Source organism: Anomaloglossus baeobatrachus, chromosome 5, assembly GCF_048569485.1.
Source record: "Anomaloglossus baeobatrachus isolate aAnoBae1 chromosome 5, aAnoBae1.hap1, whole genome shotgun sequence".
Lineage (NCBI taxonomy): Eukaryota > Metazoa > Chordata > Amphibia > Anura > Aromobatidae > Anomaloglossus > Anomaloglossus baeobatrachus.
Window position 1 is genome coordinate 493,919,594 of NC_134357.1, and position 27,100 is coordinate 493,946,693.

At 47.4% G+C, this 27,100-nt stretch overlaps 2 protein-coding genes across 2 annotated transcripts; both read right to left on the minus strand.

Annotated features, from left to right (window-relative positions):
- Positions 1–60: 60 nt before the first annotated feature.
- LOC142311902 (uncharacterized) lies at positions 61–2,326 on the minus strand. Its single transcript, XM_075350750.1, has 6 exons — positions 2,172–2,326; positions 2,019–2,096; positions 1,861–1,938; positions 1,550–1,763; positions 1,313–1,469; positions 61–1,183 (listed from the first exon to the last, which is right to left on the minus strand). Exons 1-6 carry the CDS (start codon positions 2,211–2,213, stop codon positions 76–78), a joined length of 1,677 nt encoding a protein of 558 aa, XP_075206865.1. The 5' UTR covers positions 2,214–2,326; the 3' UTR covers positions 61–75.
- Positions 2,327–16,349: 14,023 nt separating this feature from the next.
- LOC142312814 (E3 ubiquitin-protein ligase TRIM39-like) lies at positions 16,350–17,831 on the minus strand. The gene has a single exon (XM_075351799.1). It carries the CDS (start codon positions 17,829–17,831, stop codon positions 16,350–16,352), a length of 1,482 nt encoding a protein of 493 aa, XP_075207914.1.
- Positions 17,832–27,100: the final 9,269 nt, after the last annotated feature.

Sequence of the window (27,100 nt, forward strand, 5' to 3'; positions counted from 1 at the left end):
CACACCAAAAAAAACAAGAACAAATAAATACTTTTCAACCAAAAACTTTTATTTTTTATTACATAGATAAATAAATTATAAATTTGTAAATCTTGGGCTTGGGGTGGAGATAGTACTGGAGGGGCTGACAGGTGTGAACACACGCACAGTTGGAGTATTGAGGGTGGAAAGTGGTGTTGGTGGTGGTGGTGGGGAAGTAACAGAAGATGAAGGTGTGGTAGAGAAACCAAGAGGGAAACCAGGAGATGGGATGGGATTTGGTAAGGATTGAGGGGTGGAGTGGAGGGATTGGGAGACAGAAGAGGTGGCGGGTGAATTAGTGGTTTGAGTTGGGGTCATGATGGTTGTGGAAGGCGAGATGTGGTAGTGGGTAGGAAGTGTAGGGGCAGATGTGGTTGGGAGCTGGTACTGGCCCGCAGGCTGGTACTGGGCCGCAGGCTGGTACTGGGCAGCAGGCTGGTACTGGGCAGCAGGCTGGTACTGGGCTGCAGGCTGGTACTGGGCTGCAGGCTGGTACTGGGCAGCAGGCTGGTACTGGGCAGCAGGCTGGTACTGGGCAGCAGGGGGAGTAGGGACAATGGCTGGAGGGGGGGCAGGTGGTCTTGTAGGGGTGGGTGGAGGTGGTTGGGAGTCAACCTGCCCCAGAGCCTTCCGTGTGGCTTGCATTACATGCATCTGATGGTCAAGAGATAGCTTTTCCATGCGCTCTAGTACGGCTTGAAAAAAACAATGATTGGGAGATTTACTTGCATCTAAATGCAGCCTGTCCAGACGCGTGCACAATTCGTGTGTATTTTTTTCCATATTTGCATTTAGGAAGCTAAAAGATGCACGATTTTGTTCGGATAATAATTGAATGGCGTTCTGGAAGGCTGCATTTAGATGCAAGAACTCTGGCGCATAGCTCTTTTCCTGACCCCTATGACGCTGACGCCCAGAACCCAAAGGTGTTCTACTGAGGGCAGCAGTGTCAGAGGGGTGGGGTAGGGGAAAAGCTATCTCATCACCAGCAGCTTCAGGTAATGAAGTCTCACGGGAAGCTCCAGCGCAGGTGGATGGGACAGATGTAGATGGAAGGGAAGGTTCAGATGGGTGGGGTCTGTGCGTGTGTTCACCAGTGGCGGACTGTTCAGGGATCGCTCCTGTCGGGTTCGATGCAGGCTCCTGAGTGCTGCAGACGGTGCTGTTAAAAAGAGGAAAAACAAAACAATAATTAATTTAATTGCTATACATTGGCCCTGACTAAAAAAAAAAAGCAAAAAAAAACAGACATAAAATATTATACTTTGTACATATTGTGTGGAATATTTACCTTCTGCACACCATAGTTGTCCGGAGGAACGACAACGCTCTAAAGTAACGGTACTTCGATCTGCGTCCTCCGGATCCACTCGGGGCCTGCATCTCTTGATTTAACTCCTTTTTGAAGCGATCCCTGATAGACCGCCACCGCTTCTGAAGTTTGTCACCTGAAAGTGGAAAGCAGAAAGTGGTTATTATACAACACATTACATCATGCAGCATAACCTACTGAACTGTGAATACTTACGCTGTTTCTTCTGGCCACGAGAATTGAGCTCCCCCCAACCTTCTACCGCTGCGTGGCATACCTCGTCCCAGAGTCGACGGGTTACGATCGAATCAGCGTGGCGGCGGTCAGCCATGTTCCACAGCGGCTCCCTCTCTCTAACTTCATCGATGAGGAGGTCGATGTTGATAAATCCGGCCTCCTCACCGTCAGAATCGGGAGCACGCTGGGATGCCTGTTCAAAGAAAGAAAAAAGAAATTAAAAAAAAAAATAGACAAAAATTCACACTGACATGAAAAAAAAAAAAAATAAAAAAAAAAAAAAACCTTACACTATGACCACCGCCACCTCGACGACGACCCTGGGACGGTCTTGGGGGAGCTCTATCATGAGCCCTAGAAGTTGAAGCCTTTAGTGAAGAAAACAAAAAAAAATTATTTACTTATATGTTTGGTGTGCTGTGGTAAACAATTCCTGTATGAAACTTACACTATGATCGCCCGCTCCGTGTCTTTCTCCACCCCTTCCGTCCTCTTCTGGCAGCATCTCCTGTGATGTTTCGGCCACCTGTGTAAATGTCGTTGATTTAAAAAAATGTTTTTTTTTGTATTTTTTAAAAAAAAACCAAAAAAAAAAAAATACCTCAGTTTGTGAACCGAAGGGCGGGCTACCAGAAGACGACATTTTTTTGATTACAGGCCACGCACAACAGGACCTCAACCTCAGGAACACTCTTGCACTGCCACGGAAGATAAAAGGACCCAGCAACAGGCTGCCCAGAAATGTACCGCAACACTGCACCTGCAAAAAAAGAAAAAAAAATGTCTAAGTACATGTACGCAGCTCACAGCAGTGATCTGTGGACAGTACTGTGGACATTACCTCAGGAACACTCTTGCACTGCCACGGAAGATAAAAGGACCCAGCAACAGGCTGCCCAGAAATGTACCGCAACACTGCACCTGCAAAAAAAGAAAAAAAAATGTCTAAGTACATGTACGCAGCTCACAGCAGTGATCTGTGGACAGTACTGTGGACATTACCTCAGGAACACTCTTGCACTGCCACGGAAGATAAAAGGACCCAGCAACAGGCTGCCCAGAAATGTACCGCAACACTGCACCTGCAAAAAAAGAAAAAAAAATGTCTAAGTACATGTACGCAGCTCACAGCAGTGATCTGTGGACAGTACTGTGGACATTACCTCAGGAACACTCTTGCACTGCCACGGAAGATAAAAGGACCCAGCAACAGGCTGCCCAGAAATGTACCGCAACACTGCACCTGCAAAAAAAGAAAAAAAAATGTCTAAGTACATGTACGCAGCTCACAGCAGTGATCTGTGGACAGTACTGTGGACATTACCTCAGGAACACTCTTGCACTGCCACGGAAGATAAAAGGACCCAGCAACAGGCTGCCCAGAAATGTACCGCAACACTGCACCTGCAAAAAAAGAAAAAAAAATGTCTAAGTACATGTACGCAGCTCACAGCAGTGATCTGTGGACAGTACTGTGGACATTACCTCAGGAACACTCTTGCACTGCCACGGAAGATAAAAGGACCCAGCAACAGGCTGCCCAGAAATGTACCGCAACACTGCACCTGCAAAAAAAGAAAAAAAAATGTCTAAGTACATGTACGCAGCTCACAGCAGTGATCTGTGGACAGTACTGTGGACATTACCTCAGGAACACTCTTGCACTGCCACGGAAGATAAAAGGACCCAGCAACAGGCTGCCCAGAAATGTACCGCAACACTGCAACTGCAAAAAAAGAAAAAAAAATGTCTAAGTACATGTACGCAGCTCACAGCAGTGATCTGTGGACAGTACTGTGGACATTACCTCAGGAACACTCTTGCACTGCCACGGAAGATAAAAGGACCCAGCAACAGGCTGCCCAGAAATGTACCGCAACACTGCACCTGCAAAAAAAGAAAAAAAAATGTCTAAGTACATGTACGCAGCTCACAGCAGTGATCTGTGGACAGTACTGTGGACATTACCTCAGGAACACTCTTGCACTGCCACGGAAGATAAAAGGACCCAGCAACAGGCTGCCCAGAAATGTACCGCAACACTGCACCTGCAAAAAAAGAAAAAAAAATGTCTAAGTACATGTACGCAGCTCACAGCAGTGATCTGTGGACAGTACTGTGGACATTACCTCAGGAACACTCTTGCACTGCCACGGAAGATAAAAGGACCCAGCAACAGGCTGCCCAGAAATGTACCGCAACACTGCACCTGCAAAAAAAGAAAAAAAAATGTCTAAGTACATGTACGCAGCTCACAGCAGTGATCTGTGGACAGTACTGTGGACATTACCTCAGGAACACTCTTGCACTGCCACGGAAGATAAAAGGACCCAGCAACAGGCTGCCCAGAAATGTACCGCAACACTGCACCTGCAAAAAAAGAAAAAAAAATGTCTAAGTACATGTACGCAGCTCACAGCAGTGATCTGTGGACAGTACTGTGGACATTACCTCAGGAACACTCTTGCACTGCCACGGAAGATAAAAGGACCCAGCAACAGGCTGCCCAGAAATGTACCGCAACACTGCACCTGCAAAAAAAGAAAAAAAAATGTCTAAGTACATGTACGCAGCTCACAGCAGTGATCTGTGGACAGTACTGTGGACATTACCTCAGGAACACTCTTGCACTGCCACGGAAGATAAAAGGACCCAGCAACAGGCTGCCCAGAAATGTACCGCAACACTGCACCTGCAAAAAAAGAAAAAAAAATGTCTAAGTACATGTACGCAGCTCACAGCAGTGATCTGTGGACAGTACTGTGGACATTACCTCAGGAACACTCTTGCACTGCCACGGAAGATAAAAGGACCCAGCAACAGGCTGCCCAGAAATGTACCGCAACACTGCACCTGCAAAAAAAGAAAAAAAAATGTCTAAGTACATGTACGCAGCTCACAGCAGTGATCTGTGGACAGTACTGTGGACATTACCTCAGGAACACTCTTGCACTGCCACGGAAGATAAAAGGACCCAGCAACAGGCTGCCCAGAAATGTACCGCAACACTGCACCTGCAAAAAGAAGAAAAAAAAATGTCTAAGTACATGTACGCAGCTCACAGCAGTGATCTGTGGACAGTACTGTGGACATTACCTCAGGAACACTCTTGCACTGCCACGGAAGATAAAAGGACCCAGCAACAGGCTGCCCAGAAATGTACCGCAACACTGCACCTGCAAAAAAAGAAAAAAAAATGTCTAAGTACATGTACGCAGCTCACAGCAGTGATCTGTGGACAGTACTGTGGACATTACCTCAGGAACACTCTTGCACTGCCACGGAAGATAAAAGGACCCAGCAACAGGCTGCCCAGAAATGTACCGCAACACTGCACCTGCAAAAAAAGAAAAAAAAATGTCTAAGTACATGTACGCAGCTCACAGCAGTGATCTGTGGACAGTACTGTGGACATTACCTCAGGAACACTCTTGCACTGCCACGGAAGATAAAAGGACCCAGCAACAGGCTGCCCAGAAATGTACCGCAACACTGCACCTGCAAAAAAAGAAAAAAAAATGTCTAAGTACATGTACGCAGCTCACAGCAGTGATCTGTGGACAGTACTGTGGACATTACCTCAGGAACACTCTTGCACTGCCACGGAAGATAAAAGGACCCAGCAACAGGCTGCCCAGAAATGTACCGCAACACTGCACCTGCAAAAAAAGAAAAAAAAATGTCTAAGTACATGTACGCAGCTCACAGCAGTGATCTGTGGACAGTACTGTGGACATTACCTCAGGAACACTCTTGCACTGCCACGGAAGATAAAAGGACCCAGCAACAGGCTGCCCAGAAATGTACCGCAACACTGCACCTGCAAAAAAAGAAAAAAAAATGTCTAAGTACATGTACGCAGCTCACAGCAGTGATCTGTGGACAGTACTGTGGACATTACCTCAGGAACACTCTTGCACTGCCACGGAAGATAAAAGGACCCAGCAACAGGCTGCCCAGAAATGTACCGCAACACTGCACCTGCAAAAAAAGAAAAAAAAATATCTAAGTACATGTACGCAGCTCACAGCAGTGATCTGTGGACAGTACTGTGGACATTACCTCAGGAACACTCTTGCACTGCCACGGAAGATAAAAGGACCCAGCAACAGGCTGCCCAGAAATGTACCGCAACACTGCACCTGCAAAAAAAGAAAAAAAAATGTCTAAGTACATGTACGCAGCTCACAGCAGTGATCTGTGGACAGTACTGTGGACATTACCTCAGGAACACTCTTGCACTGCCACGGAAGATAAAAGGACCCAGCAACAGGCTGCCCAGAAATGTACCGCAACACTGCACCTGCAAAAAAAGAAAAAAAAATGTCTAAGTACATGTACGCAGCTCACAGCAGTGATCTGTGGACAGTACTGTGGACATTACCTCAGGAACACTCTTGCACTGCCACGGAAGATAAAAGGACCCAGCAACAGGCTGCCCAGAAATGTACCGCAACACTGCACCTGCAAAAAAAGAAAAAAAAATGTCTAAGTACATGTACGCAGCTCACAGCAGTGATCTGTGGACAGTACTGTGGACATTACCTCAGGAACACTCTTGCACTGCCACGGAAGATAAAAGGACCCAGCAACAGGCTGCCCAGAAATGTACCGCAACACTGCACCTGCAAAAAAAGAAAAAAAAATGTCTAAGTACATGTACGCAGCTCACAGCAGTGATCTGTGGACAGTACTGTGGACATTACCTCAGGAACACTCTTGCACTGCCACGGAAGATAAAAGGACCCAGCAACAGGCTGCCCAGAAATGTACCGCAACACTGCACCTGCAAAAAAAGAAAAAAAAATGTCTAAGTACATGTACGCAGCTCACAGCAGTGATCTGTGGACAGTACTGTGGACATTACCTCAGGAACACTCTTGCACTGCCACGGAAGATAAAAGGACCCAGCAACAGGATGCCCAGAAATGTACCGCAACACTGCACCTGCAAAAAAAGAAAAAAAAATGTCTAAGTACATGTACGCAGCTCACAGCAGTGATCTGTGGACAGTACTGTGGACATTACCTCAGGAACACTCTTGCACTGCCACGGAAGATAAAAGGACCCAGCAACAGGCTGCCCAGAAATGTACCGCAACACTGCACCTGCAAAAAAAGAAAAAAAAATGTCTAAGTACATGTACGCAGCTCACAGCAGTGATCTGTGGACAGTACTGTGGACATTACCTCAGGAACACTCTTGCACTGCCACGGAAGATAAAAGGACCCAGCAACAGGATGCCCAGAAATGTACCGCAACACTGCACCTGCAAAAAAAGAAAAAAAAATGTCTAAGTACATGTACGCAGCTCACAGCAGTGATCTGTGGACAGTACTGTGGACATTACCTCAGGAACACTCTTGCACTGCCACGGAAGATAAAAGGACCCAGCAACAGGCTGCCCAGAAATGTACCGCAACACTGCACCTGCAAAAAAAGAAAAAAAAATGTCTAAGTACATGTACGCAGCTCACAGCAGTGATCTGTGGACAGTACTGTGGACATTACCTCAGGAACACTCTTGCACTGCCACGGAAGATAAAAGGACCCAGCAACAGGCTGCCCAGAAATGTACCGCAACACTGCACCTGCAAAAAAAGAAAAAAAAATGTCTAAGTACATGTACGCAGCTCACAGCAGTGATCTGTGGACAGTACTGTGGACATTACCTCAGGAACACTCTTGCACTGCCACGGAAGATAAAAGGACCCAGCAACAGGCTGCCCAGAAATGTACCGCAACACTGCACCTGCAAAAAAAGAAAAAAAAATGTCTAAGTACATGTACGCAGCTCACAGCAGTGATCTGTGGACAGTACTGTGGACATTACCTCAGGAACACTCTTGCACTGCCACGGAAGATAAAAGGACCCAGCAACAGGCTGCCCAGAAATGTACCGCAACACTGCACCTGCAAAAAAAGAAAAAAAAATGTCTAAGTACATGTACGCAGCTCACAGCAGTGATCTGTGGACAGTACTGTGGACATACCTCTTCCCTGGAGCACTGGACTGGAGGACAGCAGAAGTTGAAGTCAGGAGCCGGCAGGAAGTGTGTAGAATGTGCTGGATCCTTTTATAAGTTTTGTGATGAGGAAAAAAAAAAATTTGCGCATGCTCTGTTTAACAAACCGGATGCGGTCACCGCATCCGGTTTAAACCGCATTGCGCCGGATCCGGCATGCATAGACACCCATTGTATACAATGCCGTATTGCGCCGGATCCGGCAGAATGCGGTTTTTTTAAGGGGACAAAAAACGTTACATGATACGTTCTATCCGGCCGCCGCATTCAATTATTTTGCCGCATCCGGAAAAAAACGGATGCAACGCAAAGCCATCCGGTACAATCCGGTAACAATGCAAGTCTATGGGGAAAAAACGGATGCGGTACCGGATCCGTTTTACCCGTTTTTTTCCGGATTGAACCTGATGGCAAAAAACTGATGTGTGAAAGTAGCCTTAGCCAGCCACATTGATTGAGGCAACCAATCAGCTTGCAGCTTTCATGTTCTAGACTCTGGCTAAATAAATGAGACCTCGTATGTCATTGGTTGCCATGAGCAACTGTTTCACTTTGTCAGAAATGAGACCTCGTATGTCATTGGTTGCCATGAGCAACTGTTTCACTTTGTCAGGACCACTGTTTTATCATTATTAATGGCTCTCTAAGGCTACTTTCACACATCAGTTTTTTGCCATCAGGTTCAATCCGGAAAAAAACGGGTAAAACGGATCCGGTACCGCATCCGTTTTTTCCCCATAGACTTGCATTGTTACCGGATTGTACCGGATGGCTTTGCGTTGCATCCGTTTTTTTCCGGATGCGGCAAAATTAGTTAAAGCGGCGGCCGGAGGCAACGTAGCTTGCAACGTTTTTTTGTCCGGCAAAAAAAACGCATCGCGCCGGATCCGGCGCGATACGTCGTGTTTTACAATAGAAGCCTATGGACGCCGGATCCGGCGTAATGCGGTAAAAAACGGATGCGGCCGCCGGATCCGTTTTTCTAAACTGAGCATGCTCCAATGTAATTAACAAAACGGATCCAGCCAAAAAACGGACGGAAAGGATGCAAAAACGGATGCAAACCGTATCCACCGGATCCGTTTTTTAACGGATCCGGCATAACGGATCCGTTAAAAAAACGGATCTGGTGGATACGGTTTTCACTTTTTTTTCAGGATCCGTTGGATCAGGAAAAAAAGGACTGTGCCTGAATACAGAAAACTGATGTGTGAAAGTAGCCTAGGGGTACTTTCACACATCCGGATTTTTGCTCTGCGGCACAATACGGCGTTGTGCATAAAAACCGCAACCGGCTTTTGTAACGCCGATTGCGGTTTTTTTTGCATTGACTTACATTAGTGCCGCATTGTGCCGCAGGGGCTTGCGTTCGGTCCGGTTTTTGCCGCATGCGGCAGATTTAGCCGATGCGGCGGCCGGATCGAACGTACCCTGCAACGTTTTTTGCTCCGGCAAAAAACACCGCATCGCGCCGCATCCGGCCGCTGCGGCGCATTTTTCAATGCATCCCTATGGAGGCCGGATGCGGCGCGATGCGGAAAAAACCGCATCCGGTCGCCGCATGCGGTATTTTCCACTGCGCATGCTCAGTAGCATGCCGCAACCGGAAAAAACCGGACCGGCCGCATGTAAAAACGTATGCAAAGGATGCGGTGTTTTCACCGCATCCGTTGCATAGTTTTCACAGCCGGATTGAACCGCAGGGCTCAAACCGGATGTGTGAAAGTAGCCTAACACATTGCATGAAGGTGTGAGCTGATTGGTTGCTACAGCCAGAGTTTAGAACAATGAAAGCAGCCAACTGATTGTTTACTAAGGCCAATTTCTTGATCATGACAGCAGATTGGTTGCCATTGCTGCACATACCATGAGATATGTGAGCTGATTGGTCATGATGGCCAAGACACAAACATGAAAGCTGTGAGCTGATTGGTTGCTATGATCAAGGTGCAAAGAAGTTGTGATCTGATTGGTTAATTCTACATACACCTGCTCTCACGCAGATGAAGGCTGACTTGGCCACCTGAGGCCTAGCACCTGGTAGTGATTGTCTGCAGCCTGTGTGGTCAGGACAATTCCTAGAGAGGAGCACGGTAAGAAGCTTCTGGCTGCCATGTTGTACTTCTACTGCTTGTGTCCACCATTGTTTTCCCGCTTCTGTGAGGAAATACCTGAGGTAATGAGTTTGCAGTATATATACCGGTATTTGTGCACACTGCAACCTTCTAATACACTTGTGAGCTCTCTGCTTGCTGTCAGTGAATGGAAACCTTCATATTAATATCCATGTAAACTGTTTAATGGTAATACCTCTCACAGCGGAGGGTTTGTTACAATCGGCTGCAGCTGTGTATTCGTATTACTGCAGTGCTTGCCACGTCTGCCTGTATTATGCAGAGTGGCCACTGATGGCCATGTTGTGGCCGCACAATGGTCCAGTGTGTGGGACGGGGCTCTGGGCTATTCATGTCTGCCAGATGCCAGCGATGTGAGAATCTCGAGTTCTCCAGTCTCAAGATCTCTGAAACCTCCCATTGTGATCATGAGAGGACTATTGTCTGTGTGTGGGGACACGGCGACCCCCACATCAGTGTCATTACCGTCCTCATATCATATCGCCCTGTATTGTGCATCCAAAAGCGGTTATATTCTTGTATATAGGAGCAGTATTGTAGTGGTTATATCCTTGTACATAGGGGGGCAGTATTGCAGTGGTTATATCCCTGTACATAGGGGGGGGCAGTATTGCAGTGGTGTTATCCCTGTACATGGGGGGGGCAGTATTGCAGTGGTGTTATCCCTGTACATAGGGGGGGGGCAGTATTGCAGTGGTGTTATCCCTGTACATAGGGGGGGGCAGTATTGCAGTGGTGTTATCCCTGTACATAGGGGGGGGCAGTATTGCAGTGGTGTTATCCCTGTACATAGGGGGGGGCAGTATTGCAGTGGTGTTATCCCTGTACATAGGGGGGGGCAGTATTGCAGTGGTGTTATCCCTGTACATGGGGGGGGCAGTATTGCAGTGGTGTTATCCCTGTACATAGGGGGGGGCAGTATTGCAGTGGTGTTATCCCTGTACATAGGGGGGGGCAGTATTGCAGTGGTGTTATCCCTGTACATAGGGGGGGGCAGTATTGCAGTGGTGTTATCCCTGTACATAGGGGGGGGCAGTATTGCAGTGGTGTTATCCCTGTACATAGGGGGGGGCAGTATTGCAGTGGTGTTATCCCTGTACATAGGGGGGGGCAGTATTGCAGTGGTGTTATCCCTGTACATAGGGGGGGGCAGTATTGCAGTGGTGTTATCCCTGTACATAGGGGGGGGCAGTATTGCAGTGGTGTTATCCCTGTACATAGGGGGGGGCAGTATTGCAGTGGTGTTATCCCTGTACATAGGGGGGGGCAGTATTGCAGTGGTGTTATCCCTGTACATAGGGGGGGGCAGTATTGCAGTGGTGTTATCCCTGTACATAGGGGGGGGGCAGTATTGCAGTGGTGTTATCCCTGTACATAGGGGGGGGCAGTATTGCAGTGGTGTTATCCCTGTACATAGGGGGGGGCAGTATTGCAGTGGTGTTATCCCTGTACATAGGGGGGGGCAGTATTGCAGTGGTGTTATCCCTGTACATAGGGGGGGCAGTATTAGGCCTCGGTTCTACTTGCATTTTGCATGGACGCGTGCAATCTGATAAAACATCGGACTGCACTTGCACCAGTGCAAAAGTATGGGGCAATGTCCATCTGCGATTGATTTCTCATGCCATAGCGGAATGAATCACAGCATGCTGCGTTTGGCAGGGAGTCTCGGCTTGCATGCACCCAAACAAGTATATGGGAGCGTGTGAAACTTTGCAGTACACTCGGATGTCATCAGAGGGCAGTGCGATGCACGCAGAGACAGAAAGTGCTCCCTACCTCTTTTCTGTAGCTGTGGTCCGATTGCATCAGAGGGTCATTAGCATATCGCTTCTGATGCTCTTGCATGGGAAGCAATGTGCAAGTGGAACTGAGGCCTTATAGTAGTTATATTCTTGTACATTGAGGGCAGTATTAGGCTATGTTCACACAGTGTTTTTTACCTGCGTTTTTGGTCCGTTTTTGCTGCAGAATTTTCTTGAGAAATTCTTGTAACCTTTCTGCAGACATTCCCCAGCAAAACCTATGGCAAAAAAAATTAGCTGTGCACACACTGCGTTTTTTTCTTAAGAAAATTCTTTCAGTAGATTTTCTTAAGAAAAAGAATGAGCATGTCACTTCTTTTCTGCAGCTAACTGCGTTATTTGCCATAGATAATTGGCACAATAACGCAGGGAGCAATCAGCCAGCGGTAAAAACGCACCGAAAACGCGTCAAAAACGCAGGTGCGTTTTTGGTGCGTTTTTTTAATGCAGGTGCACTAATCCTTCACTCTTAAGAAATTTCTTAAGAAAAATCATTTTTCTAGTGTGAACATAGCCTTATAGTAGTTATATTCTTGTACATAGGGGGCAGTATTATAGTAGTTATATTCTTGTACATAGGGGGCAGTATTATAGTAGAAGTAGTTATATTACTCTAGTAAGTAGCAAATTGTAGAGTAAACTGTAAATTTATAGTGATTCTTTCATACCTGATCTGACAATATAAGTACATGATCAGACTTGACCTGTGATATAATGTATGCAGTCCCATCTTGGATATCTGCCGAGTTATAAGTAAATTTGCCAAAGAAAGAGCTTAAACCATAATGGCATGTCATACAATGCACACATCTGTCATTTCTGGATGTATAGCGCCATCTAGTGTTCATTTTATAAAAAGTACGCATGTGCACGTCTTGCAAGTTGAAATAAATTTTCATGTGTGTATCATAATATATATGTCCCTTTTGAAAATTACATTGCTCTCATAGCTGGGATGGTCACATTTCAGTCTGGTTATAGGAACATAAAAGTATGTCCAAAACACATCCATTGCTGTTTGGGTTGCATGTTGTCAGTTTCTAGAACAGATTGAGAAAAAAAAAAAATCTTCTATATCCCTTTTTGTATGTATGTATATATTTTTCACTCTGGTGCTTTAAATTTAAGTGTCCTGACCCCTGTCTTATACTCACCTGCTGCTGTCTTCATCTTTTTCCAGTCAGTCTCCTGTGATTTGTGACCTGCTGGCAGCCCAAGTGTTTTATAGAGAGCCGGAGGTAACAGCTCAATACAAGTCTATGCGAGCCTTAATCTGGCTCTCATAGACTTGTATTGGGAGTGTGTGATGGAACTTCTGACCAGTCAGAAGATGCAGGACCTGAGTGACCTCTCGAAAGGATGAAAACCTGGAAAGTGAGACTATAGCAGGGGGCTACATGTAAAGTTTGTCTCCAGTGTTGGGAAAAAAATATATGTGCGCGCGCGCTGGAGTGGTGCTTTAGGTCCAGACAGTCCCGCCCCCACCTTATAAACAAAGGGTTCCTTCTGCTTCAGTTATGCTACAGATCCATTTTGTTCCAATGACAGAACAAACGGAAATTCCTGGATCCTACCTGCTCATATATGTCTAGACTATTAGTCCAGTAGAGGCAAGCCGGTTGGATATGGTGCCATCAAGAAAAGTCGCCTTGCTGTGGTTGATGGGCTCACAAGAATTGGCCAGTTTTTGTGTGAAGAACCTCCATTTTTCTAAGTACAGTATATTCTACATATCATTAATGCAGTTTACATTTCATATATTGTATGGTTGCAGAAGTCTTGGCGCTTAGAGAGGTGTGTGTGTGTGTGTCCATGCTTGCGTGCTACCCATAGACAAGATTGGGCCATGGGGACCTTGTTCTCATGGTCAGTGGACTCTACCGATTTATACATTTGGAGTAGTGATGAGTGAGAGCTTCCACATCTGGGTGCTCAATACTTGTAACGAGTAGTGATGAGCGAGCACCACCATGCTCCATACTCGTCATGAGCAGTCGAACGATCCGTACCAGAGTATAATGGAAGTCAATGGAGAACTTAAGCATTTTTCTTGAAGATCTTTCCCATTGACTTTTATTATACACTGTACACGAGTTGTGCCCATCCGAGCTTCTGACCGGATTGTTACGAGAACATGGTAGTGCACGCTCATCACTAGTCCCACGTTTTTCCCTATCTATAGAATAGAGGTTAACTTGTTGGGGGTTCAACTGTTAGGAACATCGGAAGTAGCCTTGGTGCATTGCTACATAGCAATATTGAGTATACAGGGTGTCCACCCATATACTGTCCACCGCCATTAACTTGAGAATGGCGGCAGCTATAGGCATAGAAGTGGTGTCTAGGTATAGTAAAGTAGCCATGCGCTACGCAATGAAACCACCTATAGCGCCACCTGGTGGAAAACAGTTATCATTTTTATCTTGAAAACGGAACGAGATAGATAAAAAAATAGTGAATTACAAAGTTGTAGGGCATCATCAATTCAATACGAATCGACACCTTGCATACAGAAATGCTATGGTTAGAACGTGTAAAACTCACAAGGCTGCGGACGTGAAGCGATACCTCATGGAGACCTTCCTACAAGTCATTGGGTATGGTGGCTGCATGGAGTGGCCTCCACTCTCACCTGACCTGACCCCATTGGACTTCATTCTGTGAGGTCACATCAAACAGCAGGTGTATGCGACCCCTCCACCAACATTGCAGGACCTACGACGACGTATCACAGATGCTTGTGCAAACGTGTCACCTGCCATATTACACAACGTGCAGCAAGATACAGTATGCTGTCCAGAGTCCAGATGTGCATTGCAGCTGACGGTGGCAACTGTGAGCATCAAAGTTAAATGAGCGCCACATGTGTGACCAGCATTCAATGTTTTGGGGGGGGTCCTCTCTCGTTCCGTTTTTGAAATAAAAATGCTAACTGTTGTTTTCCACCAGGTGGCGCTATAGGTGGTTTCAATGCGTAGTGCATCGCTACTTTACTATACCTAGACCCCACTTCTATTCCTATAGCTGCCGCCGTTCTCAAGTTAATGGCGGTGGACAGGACATGGGTGGACACACTGTATTATGTAATAGAGGAGTATATTAGGAAAAATATTACCGGTATTGGGAAGCACTAGATCATATGAGAAGGGGTTTGATTAGTAGTGTGAAAACCTATTTAATGCAATAAGAAGATGAACAGACACATCCAGCACCACCAGTAGTCATTTATTTATTTTTCTTAGCATTATTATTCTAGAAAAACAGGACTTCAAAATGGCTATAGATCGTTTGTACACAGGCGTCCGTTGCACTGGCTCCCTGAAGATTTAGAGATCCAGAGAGAAGGGCGCTCTCTTAACACTAGAAGTCCCAGGAATTTCAAGCTCCATAGGTTCCAATGGTAGAAATGTTAAATGACCCCTCTCTGGGACTTCTAGTGTTAGTTTGTCTGAGTTTAGGAAAACATGACTGCTTTCTTTTTAATTTTCTTAAAAATAGCCCCATATCTGCCATGAGTTGTATTGTGTACTGCAATTGGTCTGTGTAGATGGATCCAAAATGACAACTCCTGTACAAGTAGCCGAATGTGCAGTTCTAAACCTATCTCCTATAGCAATGCTGGCCTTGTGTAACGCTGCAAAATAATTGGAATCAGAATGTGATACAACCTCTGTACCCCATATCTCTTGACACTAAAATAATCTTTTATCATATGGAACAGTCTTGGGCCAAGTTCAGATGTTTTATATTTCACGGTCCATTTACAGACCACTGTGCCCGGACTGACCACTGGTCTCATGACACTGCGAGTTCAGATCAGTTTGGACATTGGGGTCTGTGTATGGACCGTGAACCATATCCAGCCTACTGGACGATCCCTGCGTAAAATTATTTTGCCACTTCCTGAAATTTTAAAGGGGTTGTCCAACTCATTGGAAAAAAAAGTCATGAAAGAAGCTCTAACCCTGTTGCTTCTGCACGTGCCGCTCCTACAGTCCCAACTAGGACAAGAAACAACCATTTCCTATTGGTGATGAGCGAGCACTACCATGCTCAGGTGCTCTATAATCGTTAAGAGCAGTTGGATGCTTGGATGGCCACGACTCGAGTTCACGAGTACAATGAAAGTCAATGGGATCTCGCAAATTTTTCCTGGAAATATGCTTGTCTTACATTATATTCGAGCATCCAACTGCTCTTGAGTATCTTGCACCTGAGCATGGTAGTGATCACTCATCACTACTTTCTATTCTTCACTCTCTGGGATGCTGATGCCTGTAAATGGTTGTGGTAATCAGGTGCTCACAAAGCTACAACTTGCCTACTTTGGCTACATTTATACAAAGAGAGCAGAAGGACATAATTGTCGTAACAATAGAAGGAACAAGGCGAAGAAGACCAGCAACCTAATGGCTTGATACAATTAAGAATGGCAGAGAAGACCCTGGTGGACCTATCTAAGGCTTGTACAAGATCGATCTACCTACAGAGTGTTCTTCCATCAAATCTCCATGGTTTGTGATCTATCTATAGGCCATTAAAGTCAGATGACGAGCAAAATGTAATTAGGTGTGCATGAGCACTTTTCCACCAGGATTAGAGACAATATGTTCCTTATAGCTCTTACTTTGAAAGGCTGCAAATGATTTTGACAAGTATTGTGCAGTCTAGTTGCGATGGATGACCAGTCTCAAATTGCTCTGCTTGCTCAATACACCTTTTTGTACAAAAACATTTTAAAAACCTTTTGAAATATATATATATTTTTTTTTTACATGACTTCAAGCAGATTAAATGGGTCCTATTGGTATACCTAGCTTCTAATCCTTACCCAGCCTGTATACACACCAAGTATAAGATGAAGGCTTTCAATAAAGGTGGTGCTGTAGGTATACAGGTGTCTTATCGGCTCACACAACTCATAAAAGCTTATTTGTCCAGCCTCGTAATTGAGGAATATCCCCAACCTCTGAGATGATGGCTTGTGGAGAACAGGGATGACCTTTCTGTGGTGTATAACAAAATATTGATTCAAGTATCTGCACAGACCCCACGACTTGTCACTGTGTCCAATCAGCGAGTGGTAGCCTTTCCTGGCAACACTGGGATAGGTTATTCCCAACCTCCAATTCCCGGTGGGACAGGTCTCCAATTCCAAAAAATGTCGACCAGAAGAGAAACTCCTGGTGCTTAAAACCTGGTTGTACTGAAACCTCTGTGGTAGTTTTGGGTGGCTCTGCTTGGATTCTGAAGCATACACGCTTTTAAGGTCCCCAGTAATATGTAGATCATGAGATGCCGTGCTAAGGTCCAGCACAACATCCGGTGTCTGCTCAACATAGAAATCCTTTTTCGTACTGGTAACGATAGCTGAAAGGGCTGTGTGTAGTGTCGCTGAAATCACACCTACATCCAGAGCACTTCTGTCCTGATCAAGGACCTTCTCAATATCCCCCAAGTTATGTTTGACGGACTCCCATCTATGAAACACTGGCAAAGGCTCCATCATGGAACCCAGCTCCTCCATGTCCTTTATATCTCTGGACAGATTTAATATCTTGATCTCCAGCTCATGGATGAGATGACAGACTGACTCTTTGACCTGCTCCTCTTGGTTGGAGATGTCCTTTAGGATTTTGTGTTCCAGGGCATCTAGCTGTCTTCTGGTGTCTCTAAACAGTGCAACAACACTCCCGGTTAGTCCAGATGCTTTTTCTTGGGTTTCTGTTAGATGTTTCTGAAGGTCCTCGACTCTTTCCTCTGCAGCCTTTTTGTTTTCGGACAGTCTCTCAAGAACGTTTCTTAGGTTTTCTTTCCACTTTTCTGAGGCTTCAGTTAATGGCTCATCCTGGTGTCCTTCATGTTCCTCAGAGCAGATGAAAGCTGTGTCTTCTTCAGAGCCGTAATGTCTCACACACTTCTTGGGAGTGGAACATGTGAAGTTGAGTTTAGTGAAGACGTGCTCCTCAGACTTACTGTGGCCTCGCAAGTGGTTATCGCATAGAGAAGCGTTACAAGTCAAACAGGATATAACAGCTTGTAGAGGAGAAAAGGTGCAATCCGTACAGAAGATCTGATCTTCTTCACTCACAGGCTGTGCTGTCGGGAACACCTGATGTTCGGGAGACTCCACTCTGCACTCCGGACAGATAGAATCTCCAGATTCCTCCAGGGTGTCCTGCACATCGATACAATCCTGGCAGAAATTGTGTCCACATCTCAGCCTTATCGGATCCTTGCAGATACTGAGACAAACGGAGCAAATGAGCTTATCTGCCAGATCAGCAGACTCCATTCTCGAAAATATTGAAGACGAGTTAAAAACGTCTCAGAAATCTAGTGGAGTGTGTTTTACCTTATTCCTATTCGGGGCGAGTCTGAAATGTCAGACCTCACCTTTTATGAATTATTATTAACTGGTTCTGCCCCTGGCTATAGTAGACTATAAATGTTTAATTGAATACACAAGCAGAAGGAGAAAACTTTCATGTTCTCCTGTATAAACTTCCTATGTAGGATCTTTTTGGAATCCTATTAGCAATTGAGTTCAGAACAGTAGCAAGCAGAGAACGGAATAGTCCTGCAGACAAAGCTTGTGGGCCTTCTCCACAATCGTGATACATGTCAACAGTTACTCATGCTGTCCCTATAGATGTGTACCTGTACCGCCCCGCGCTCGGCGGCAGCCGAGCCGCTCGGATCCGGGCTCGTTGGTGGGTGGCTCAAGCGCCTTCTGACCCGAGGTTACTTTGCTCTGAAAGGGTGCTGGCGCTACTTAGGGGGGTGGTAGGTAGGTGTACGGCCGGAGCCGTGTTTAAGTTCGTGACGCCGCCCACGGGTTGTGGTGAAGGTAGACACCACTGCTGCAGTTGCCGGGCACCCGGGGTAGATGGTTATGCAGCAAGATGTTAACCCCCTCCATGGGCAGGGATGATGGCCCCCGGACCCGTTGGGGAGAGTAGCTGGGTGGTGCGTGGCCGGATGGCACTGTTGTACTCACTGTTATTGACACACAAGTCTCTGGTAAACAAAGTTGATGGTGGTCGGTGCCCACAGCCGGCTGCGTTTGGTCCCCAACCCGGTTCGGTGGTCTTGGCCTTTCTCCTGCACCGTGTATTGTATGTGTAGACTGCCTGCGCTTCAGCGACGGGAGTCTGCTCCCCGGCTGTGTGTATGTCTGGAGAGCCCGTTTGACCGCAGACGCTGGCCCATGGGATCTCTGTCTGTGCGGTGGCTTTCTATCCCCCTCGGTGGGCTGTTGTCTTCAGTTAGGACTTGGTTGTGGTCTGGACTTTAGGTTCTTTCCCAATCAGTCTATTAACTCCGTCCAGTTGGTTCTGGACCTCGTTTCAGGGTCTGAGTAAACACCACCCCCCCCCCCCCCTACTCCCCTCTGTGTGCTCCGGTTTCTGAGTCGGTTCCCCGGGTCGGTACCGGCGGGCCACTACCCTGTCCCGTTCCACCAAGCAGTCTTCCCGACTCCTGCAGGCTAGGCCACCGTCTGCCTCCTAGCCCAAGGCACCAGGGCTCCAACCCCGGCACCTGTCACTGTCACAGGCCTGTCCTACAGGCCTGACCTCCTCTACTGCTCAACGCTCAAACTCCACTCTACTCTCATCTGTGTTTCCTGCCTCAGGCCCTCTGGACTCCTCGGTGGGCGTGGCCAACCGCCTGGCTCTGCCCCCCCCCCCCTGGTGTGTCCATCAAGCTCTGAGGGAGGTGACTAGGTTTTATGGTTTGCCTGGTGCTACCTTATTGGGGGACATGTGTTGTGCGGGGGTCTCTGTGACTACCTGGCTAGTCCAGGGTGTCACATACCGCCCCCGTGTCAGCGGCCGAGCCGCTCTGATCCGGAGCCGCGGTGGCTCGAGGGGTCTCCAGACCCGGGACGGGAGGAGGGGGTCGCGCGGACACTCGAAGTGAAGAGGGGGCTATGTACAGGGGATTTGGAAGTTCGTGACGCCACCCACGGTGCATGGTAAGATGGAGTACCACAGCTGCTGTTGGGGTGCCTGGTGGCGGCGATATGGCAGCAAGGTGTTTAACCCCTCCATGGGTAGGGGATTGTGCCCCGGGGCCTGGTGATGGTAGCGAAGGGGTGCTGTTGGGGAGGAAAGGGTTTCTGCGTACTCGGTCCAAGAATACTGACACTGACAGCTTGTAAACCAGAATTCTGAGCACCGCTGCAGCCAGGAGGGAGCACGTTTTAGATCCGTGCCCTTGGTGTGGTTTGTTAGCCTGTGACCTTTTCCGTGGCACCTTCTTCTCTGTTTGGACCCTATAGTGTGGAACTAGTCAGGTCCCGCTCCCCTGCATGGCTAATGGAGTGAGCTTGCTCTCAGGGTTCACGCTTGGGATTTGATGGACTGTCTGGGGAAAGTCCTATCCCATCGGTGAGCTAGTACCCCGATTTTGGAGCGGGTGAGGGATGAATCTTGAAGACTTCACCCCCGTCGGGTAAATTACCAGGACGCTTGAAGCTACTTCCCGGCCTTGGGTCCACGTACCCCCGTCGTGCCCTGGGTCCTGCCCGGAGATGGCTCAAGGCCGCCGGCTACCCTCCTTGGTAATCCGTGCCCCTTGACACAATCCCCTGCGACCGGGGTTCCAGCTCCTACCAGGCCCAGACCAACGTCTGCCACCTAGTAGTCCAAAGGAGCCCTGCTCCAACATGGTGACCTCTCCCTCTGAGTCACCAGTCCACACTCCTACTCCTTCCACTCCTTTTCCACTTCTCCTCTCTACACTTTTCACTTTCCCCTTACCAACCCCAAAGTGGGCGGCCCTATTCCCTTCAGCCCCCCCCAATGGTGTCTGGTGGGTGTGGTGCAGAGTGTTCCTAGGGTTTTGACTGGCTCTGATCTTGGCAACACCAAATAACAGGGATCCGTAACCAAGGAGGATGCGGATACTGTCCAGAAGGGCAGATTGCACAATACCCTGTGACGACCTGATAGGCCAGGGCGTCACAGATGCCTTAGCTTGTGGCTTTGGCCAGTGATTGATCACCATTCTCACCATTGCAGAGGGTACAGGTATAGTGGTTATCCCGCTGCAGCTCAAGAGGAAAGGTTCGGGAATTGCCTAAACCTGCAGAAAGATCTTGTACATGGACTGTCGGCCATGTTATTTGGAAACAATTAGAACTCTTTTAACCACTGACAAAGCCGTACCTAAATCATTGAGCCCAACTACAAATAGCCGATTTAGCCCCCTCTCCCTCCCCAAAAAATTGTTGTTTGGAGTAGGTGGGCTCATGGCGCATGTGTAGGGCCCCTGAAGCAATCAGGGAGCTACAAGGTACTGCATCCCTCACCAGGATGCAGGGCCTACCCCCTAAGGACCCAGAAGCCCAGTGCCGGTAACACACAAACCAGGTAATCCCAGTTTTCCCCAACAATCCCCCATAGAATGGTACAAGGCTAGGGTTGGACCAATGGATGGCCGCCTAGAGCTGGAGCCAGTCCAGTCCACTAGTTGACTAGGTGGGAGGGGCAGACGGACAGTCAGGAAGACAGTAGTCAGTCTAGGGGAGACAGTGGAGTGTGAGCAGTGACTGAAAGTGAGCAGACGCACTGACTAGGAGTTAACAGTAACCTGGTGCCCACAGGGTTCACGCTACCGTTATACGGACTGCAGTGGAAGACCACCAGACGGGGACCCCAGCTGCTCTATGCCACGGGGACCCACCAACCAGAGACAGGTGCAGGGGAAGAAGCTACCAGGTTACTAAACTGGCACTGGGACTAAGGGGACCTGAAGGTGAAACCAGCCAGCCTCGGGTGACCAGTTACCACCAGAAAGTGAGTACAGAACCAGTTGCACTGAACCCCCTTGTGTGGACTATCTTCTTCTGATGCCTGTCACATGTCCTACCCTCTGGTGCCCGGCCCTGCTTGCGGAGGGCCTAACATCCAGGTTGCCGTTAACACCAGCCCCAGTAGTGGACATTGTGCAGCGGCAGCTCAATCTACGTAGCCACAAACCACAAGTGGCATCACGTGTTAATATTATTCTAATCCCCTGTAAATATTCCCCTTTTAAAAAAAAAAAAAAACCCAGGGCACAGGACCGGGAAACGGCCACCAAAGTGACATTCCCCAGTTGTACAACGTCCGGGACAGAGTACCCCATAACCCTGGGCGACACATATGCACAGTCCATCTTTTATGGCACGTGCCTACAATCAGTGTCGGCAGTATTTTGGAAACGGGTCTTTTTTGCTGCATCCAAAACGTTGCGGCGTACAGTACCAGCACAGTGGATAGGATGTATAGAATTCCCATGCCTAGTATGCTTCTTTTTAGTGCTTTGTAAACCGACCTGCAGTGCTGGTTTCCGAGCCACAGCATGTTAACTTATTCTTGTGGAGATGAGTGTTCTAGGCAGGAGAACACAGCGAAAACACGTGGCCAGTAATCTTGATCATGGGCACGTACAGCGTGTTCTCCCGCACAGGACAAGAGAGCAAGCATCCTGCATCCAGAACACCAGGAAGCCTGATGGTGGGGGCACAGCCTTAGGCCCCATTCACACGCATGTGAAAAACACGTGCGTGTCTTACGTTCCGTTTTTTGCGTCGGTGAACTGTATTTTATGTCCGTTTCTCCGGTACGTGTGACATCCGTGTGGTGGTGTATGCTAGCCGTGTGTGCGTGATACGTACGTGTAATGTCCGTGTGAAATGTTCCATGTGATGCACAATGACGTTGCTACATGCCCGCTGACAGCAGACAGACAGCGGCGCGTGATGAGAATGAACTCTGGTGAACTTCACCTGACTTTATTGTCATACTACGGCTCTGTCTGTGTCGCATACTGATTAGCGGCCACCCGTGAAGGACTCACCGGTGACCGCTAATCCCCTGAGTGACTGAAGTGAGCAGCCCGATTTAGCACTGCTGTCACTCAGGCTACCCACGGCCAGCTGGAGTCCGAGACCGCAACTCGCCTGTGACTTCATTGCTGATCGCGCAGCTCACTTCAGTTACTCGGGCGACTTGCTGTCACAGTTGGAGGATCCAGTGGTGGCCGCGAGTAACCTGACTGACGTCATAGCTGATCGTGCGACTCACTTCAGTTGCTGTGTGGTGCTGGCAGGAGCGGCGGTGTTCTACTGCAGCTCTTGTCAGCTTCACGTAGCTGTGCTGAGAGCGTCGCAGGACCTCTGTGGATTACACCGGACATGGAGGGGTTTTTGGGGCTTAATAAAGTGGTGAACAAGGGTGTGTGTTTTTTTTTTTTTTTGTTTTTTTTTTTGTTTCAAATAAAGGATTTTTTGACTGTGTTTATTTACTTTAACTTACAGGTTAATCATGGAAGGTGTCTCAGGGAGACGCCTGCCATGATTAATCTTGGACTTAGTGGCAGCTATGGGCTGCTGCCATTAACTCCTTTATTACCCCGATTGCCACCGCACCAGGGCAATTCGGGATGAGTCGGGTACAGTCCCGGAACTGTCGCATCTAATGGATGCGAAAATTCTGGGCGGCTGCTGGCTGATATTGTTAGGCTGGGGGGCTCCCCATAATGTGGAGCTCCCCATCCTGAGAATACCAGCCTTCAGCCGTATGGCTTTACCCTGGCTGGTATACAAATTGTGAGGAACCAAACGTCGTGGGTGTTTTGGTTTTTTTTTTTTTTTTTCTTAACTGCTCGATATTGACATGCCCACTGGCGGCTGTGATTAATTGCAGTGAGACAACTGTCACTCAGCGTGTGGGCGTGTCTCACTGCAACCAATCATAGGCGCCGGTGGGCGGGGAAAGCAGTGAATACGAGATTGAATAATGGGCGGCCGGCATTTTCAAAATAGTAAAAGCCGCCGGAGCTTTTTTTTAAGCAGCTGTGCAGTGGCGCGCCCGTGATCGGGGAATGGTGAGTATGAGAGGGGGGGGAGAGACAGACTGAGAGAGATTGACTGACATACACAGAAAAAAAGTGAGTGACATCGCTTCAAATAAGCACAAAACGGACCATACGGAGATGCATCCGTGTCACGTACGTGTGCTCACGGACCATTGAGTTAAATGGGTGCGTGTTCCGTGAGGAAAACTGACATGCCTCCATGTTTTACGGACAAACAAACGTATCATGCACACGGACACGTGCACCGTATAGAATAACGCACGTGTAATTCCATACATTGATTCACATTGGAGTACGTGCAGGAACGGACCTAACACGTACCGGAGACACGTGCGTGTGAAGGGGGCCTTAAAGACAGGGAGAGAAACATGTTGCACAGTAATTATGCCCCTTAATTTTCTCACATACTGCAAAACCCCTCTTATGGCACACACAGAGTATGATTTTCCCCACCCAAGTCCACACAACACAGTATGGTGCCTCCTACAAGTGCTGAGGGCTGAAATTAAAAACTACTCACCTAGCCCCATTTCCCCCCCCCCCACCCCCCCCCTCCCTTTCACCTGAGGGGTGACTAGTCGCAGATTGGATACTCACCAGAGCCTGATGGTGGGGTTGGGTTTGCCTGCCGATGGCTACCAGGTGCTGCTCGGTTAGACACTGTACCGCCACAGCTGGCCCCAGGGTCATGGGTACGGCTACGGACAGTCTTTATAAGCCCCCCTCCCCCCATTTTCTTAAGATGGTTGGATTGTCATTGTAAGTAAGCACTTGTACTTTGCACTTTGACACCCCATCCCATCTCATTGTAGATTGTAAGCTCTCATGAGCAGGGTTGTCTTTCTTTTTTTTTTTTTTTTTCCCCCCCCCCCCCTTTTAAATATTGTATTTTCTAGAACTGTTACTTGTTTGTATATGATCCTCATGAACTGTAAAGCGCTGCGGAATATGTTGGCGCTATCGCACTATACCCAGTGCTTCTCAGCCATAAGCTGAGACATCTCCAGGTCAAGGCACGCTGGCCCCTTTTTAGGGCATGCGCACCTATTCAGTGCTGGGAGTCGGTGGCACGAACCAGGGACAAAGGAGCTACCACTGAGCGACCGGTAAGGTGTGTGCTGGCGTGCTCTCCGGTTGGAGGAGACAGGACAGTGCGGGGACTCCGGTAACGGTATACATCATGTCATATAATAGAATTTTTTTTTTTTTTTTTTTTTTTTTTTTTTTTTCCCTCCCTCCCATCTTTACTGGCAGCCAGGGATGTAACAGGCGCAGAGCGATCAGGTCTGTGCTGGAGGGAGGCCTACCAGCGTCTATTTCAGCTGACTGTGTGTCCAAGGAAGCACATTCAGCTGAAATGCATTGCGGCACAGAGACCCACTGGATTCCTGCATTGGATTCCATATACTATACCCAGGTAAACCAGTAGACCTCAGCTGGACCTATGCAATTTGGCGTTTAGCCTTAGGCTATGGGCGCACTAGGCCGTTTTACCTGCGGTTTTTCTGCGGAAATTTCTTGAGAAATCTTTTAAATCTTTCTGCAGACATTTTCCAGCAAAACCTATGGGAAAAAAAATAGCTGTGCGCACACTGCGGTGTTTTTTTTTTGTTTTTTTTTTTTTTTGTTTTCCCCCCCCAAGAAAATTCTTTGAAGATTTTCTTGAGAAAATTTATTGAGAAAATGTGCATGTCACTACTTTTCCGCAGGTAGCTGCGGTATACCCCCGGTATTTTGTGATTTACATTACAGTGAATGGAGTGAAATACCGGGATGTAATCACGAAATACTGGGGGTATACCCCCGGTATAGCCGCGATTTACCTGCGGTAATGTTCATCGCTGCCTGCGGTTTTGCAGGGAGTGATGTCATTATGCCAGGAAGAGGAAGCGGAGCAGAGTAAACACAGACGTCACACTCCTCCCTGGACGCCGCACAGAAGCACTTCCGTGTGACCTCCAGGTGCCCGTGCAGTCTGTGTCCTGCTCTGGCCCCGCAGCTGCCTGCCCTGCAGTGTGTCAGTGTCTGCCCGCAGTATCAGCAGCTTGTCACCCTGCAGCGCAGGCAGACACTGACACACAGCAGTGCGTGCAGCCGCGGGGATGATGGGCGCTGCTGTCAGGAGATGAGATCATTCCCTGCTGTGACGATCTCCTCCCTCCTGACGTCACTGCTGTCTATGCCCGCAGCCCGAGACTGTCACTAGCGGTGACATCACGGGCTCTCGCGATACTGCTGACAACGCGGCGGGCATAGAAGTCAGTGACAGCACTGATGGCAGGACTGCAGGAGATCATCACAGCAGGTAATGATCTCATCTATCCTCCTGACAGCAGCGCTCGTCATCCCCTGCAGTGACCTGGGCTATTGATGTGAGCTCAGGTCACTGCACTGCTCTCCCAGACAATGGGGAACCTTCTGTTCTTCACTTACTGGGACAGTGCCAGCTTAGAATATGCAGGGAGGTGGTATATTATATAGGTCTTTCTCATCTATCTAATAATCTTTCACTCTATCCATTATCTATCTATTATTTATATTATTTATTGCAGTTACAGCATAAAAAACCCACAGGGACCAACCTGCGGCAAATCCACGGCAAAAACGCATGTGTTTTTCCCGTGGATTTGGTGCGGTTTTTTGGTTTTTTTTTTTTTACAGCAGGTGCGGTAATCTTCAACTCCCAGAAGTTTCTCAAGAAATTTTCTTGAGAAAAATCACTTTTCTAGTGCGCACATAGTCTCTTTAAGGCTATCACCAGGTGTCTGCTCCCCATCTGAGAGCAGCATAATATAGACAGAGAGATCCTGGTTCCAGTGATGTCACTTACTGAGCTATTTGCGGTAATTTTTATAAAATCAAATAAAAAATCAATCTATTTGTTTTCTGCTGCAGATATAGCAGTTATGAGTGTAGAGCAGGGTAATAACGAGCTCATGCATCTGCTGGACTACCTAGCAACATGCCAAGTAGTCCTCTGATCTCCTGCTGCATTGATTTCAAAAAGCACCACTACACAGCCTAGTAAGTGACACATTGCTGGAATCGGGGTCTCTTTCCTTCATCATGCTGCTATTAGATCAGGTGGCAAAAACCTGGTGACAGTCTCTTTTTGATCATGGTTAAGTTCTACACACATGAACATGCATATAACCAAATTACATAAGTCCTGCTGAGGTCTAGCGGTTTACTTGTGAATAGTTTTTATGAATTTCAAATAAAAATGATTATTCATTATTTCCCTGCCTTTCTGCAGGAGACTCCTTTGCCTGTACCAATCTTCTAAAGTACCGTAAATAGATTTCTAAAGGTCATCTACCGTGCTTTAAAGTGTAGAAATAGTACCAAAATATAATTAAAAACCAAATATATTGTATGTATGTAATATATATTATATATATTTTACACATTATATATATTTTACACATTATATATATTTTACACATTATATATATTTTACAGTGTGTGTGTGTGTAATTTTGCTTTAATCAGTTCTTTTAGCCTGTAAAATTACATGAATTGCACATTTGGTCTTACGGTAGCACAGTAACCTATTCTAGTTTGCTCATTAATCAGGTGTTCTATGAAGAACTGTGCTTTGTAATATCTTATAGCATTTTGCCTGCTGACATTTATGTAATATTTTGCTATTTAATTGACAGTCTTTATTTTCATTTGATTTTTAATTATATCTTG

Bases quoted from the DNA above. Each gene is read 5' to 3' on its own strand.
- LOC142312814 (XM_075351799.1), bottom strand. From the start codon at position 17,831: ATGGAGTCTGCTGATCTGGCAGATAAGCTCATTTGCTCCGTTTGTCTC.
- LOC142311902 (XM_075350750.1), bottom strand. From the start codon at position 2,213: ATGTCGTCTTCTGGTAGCCCGCCCTTCGGTTCACAAACTGAG. The intron at 2,097-2,171 runs GTATTTTTTTTT...ACATTTACACAG, and splicing joins CCTTCGGTTCACAAACTGAG to GTGGCCGAAACATCACAGGA. The intron at 1,470-1,549 runs GTAAGTATTCAC...TTCCACTTTCAG, and splicing joins TCGTGGCCAGAAGAAACAGC to GTGACAAACTTCAGAAGCGG.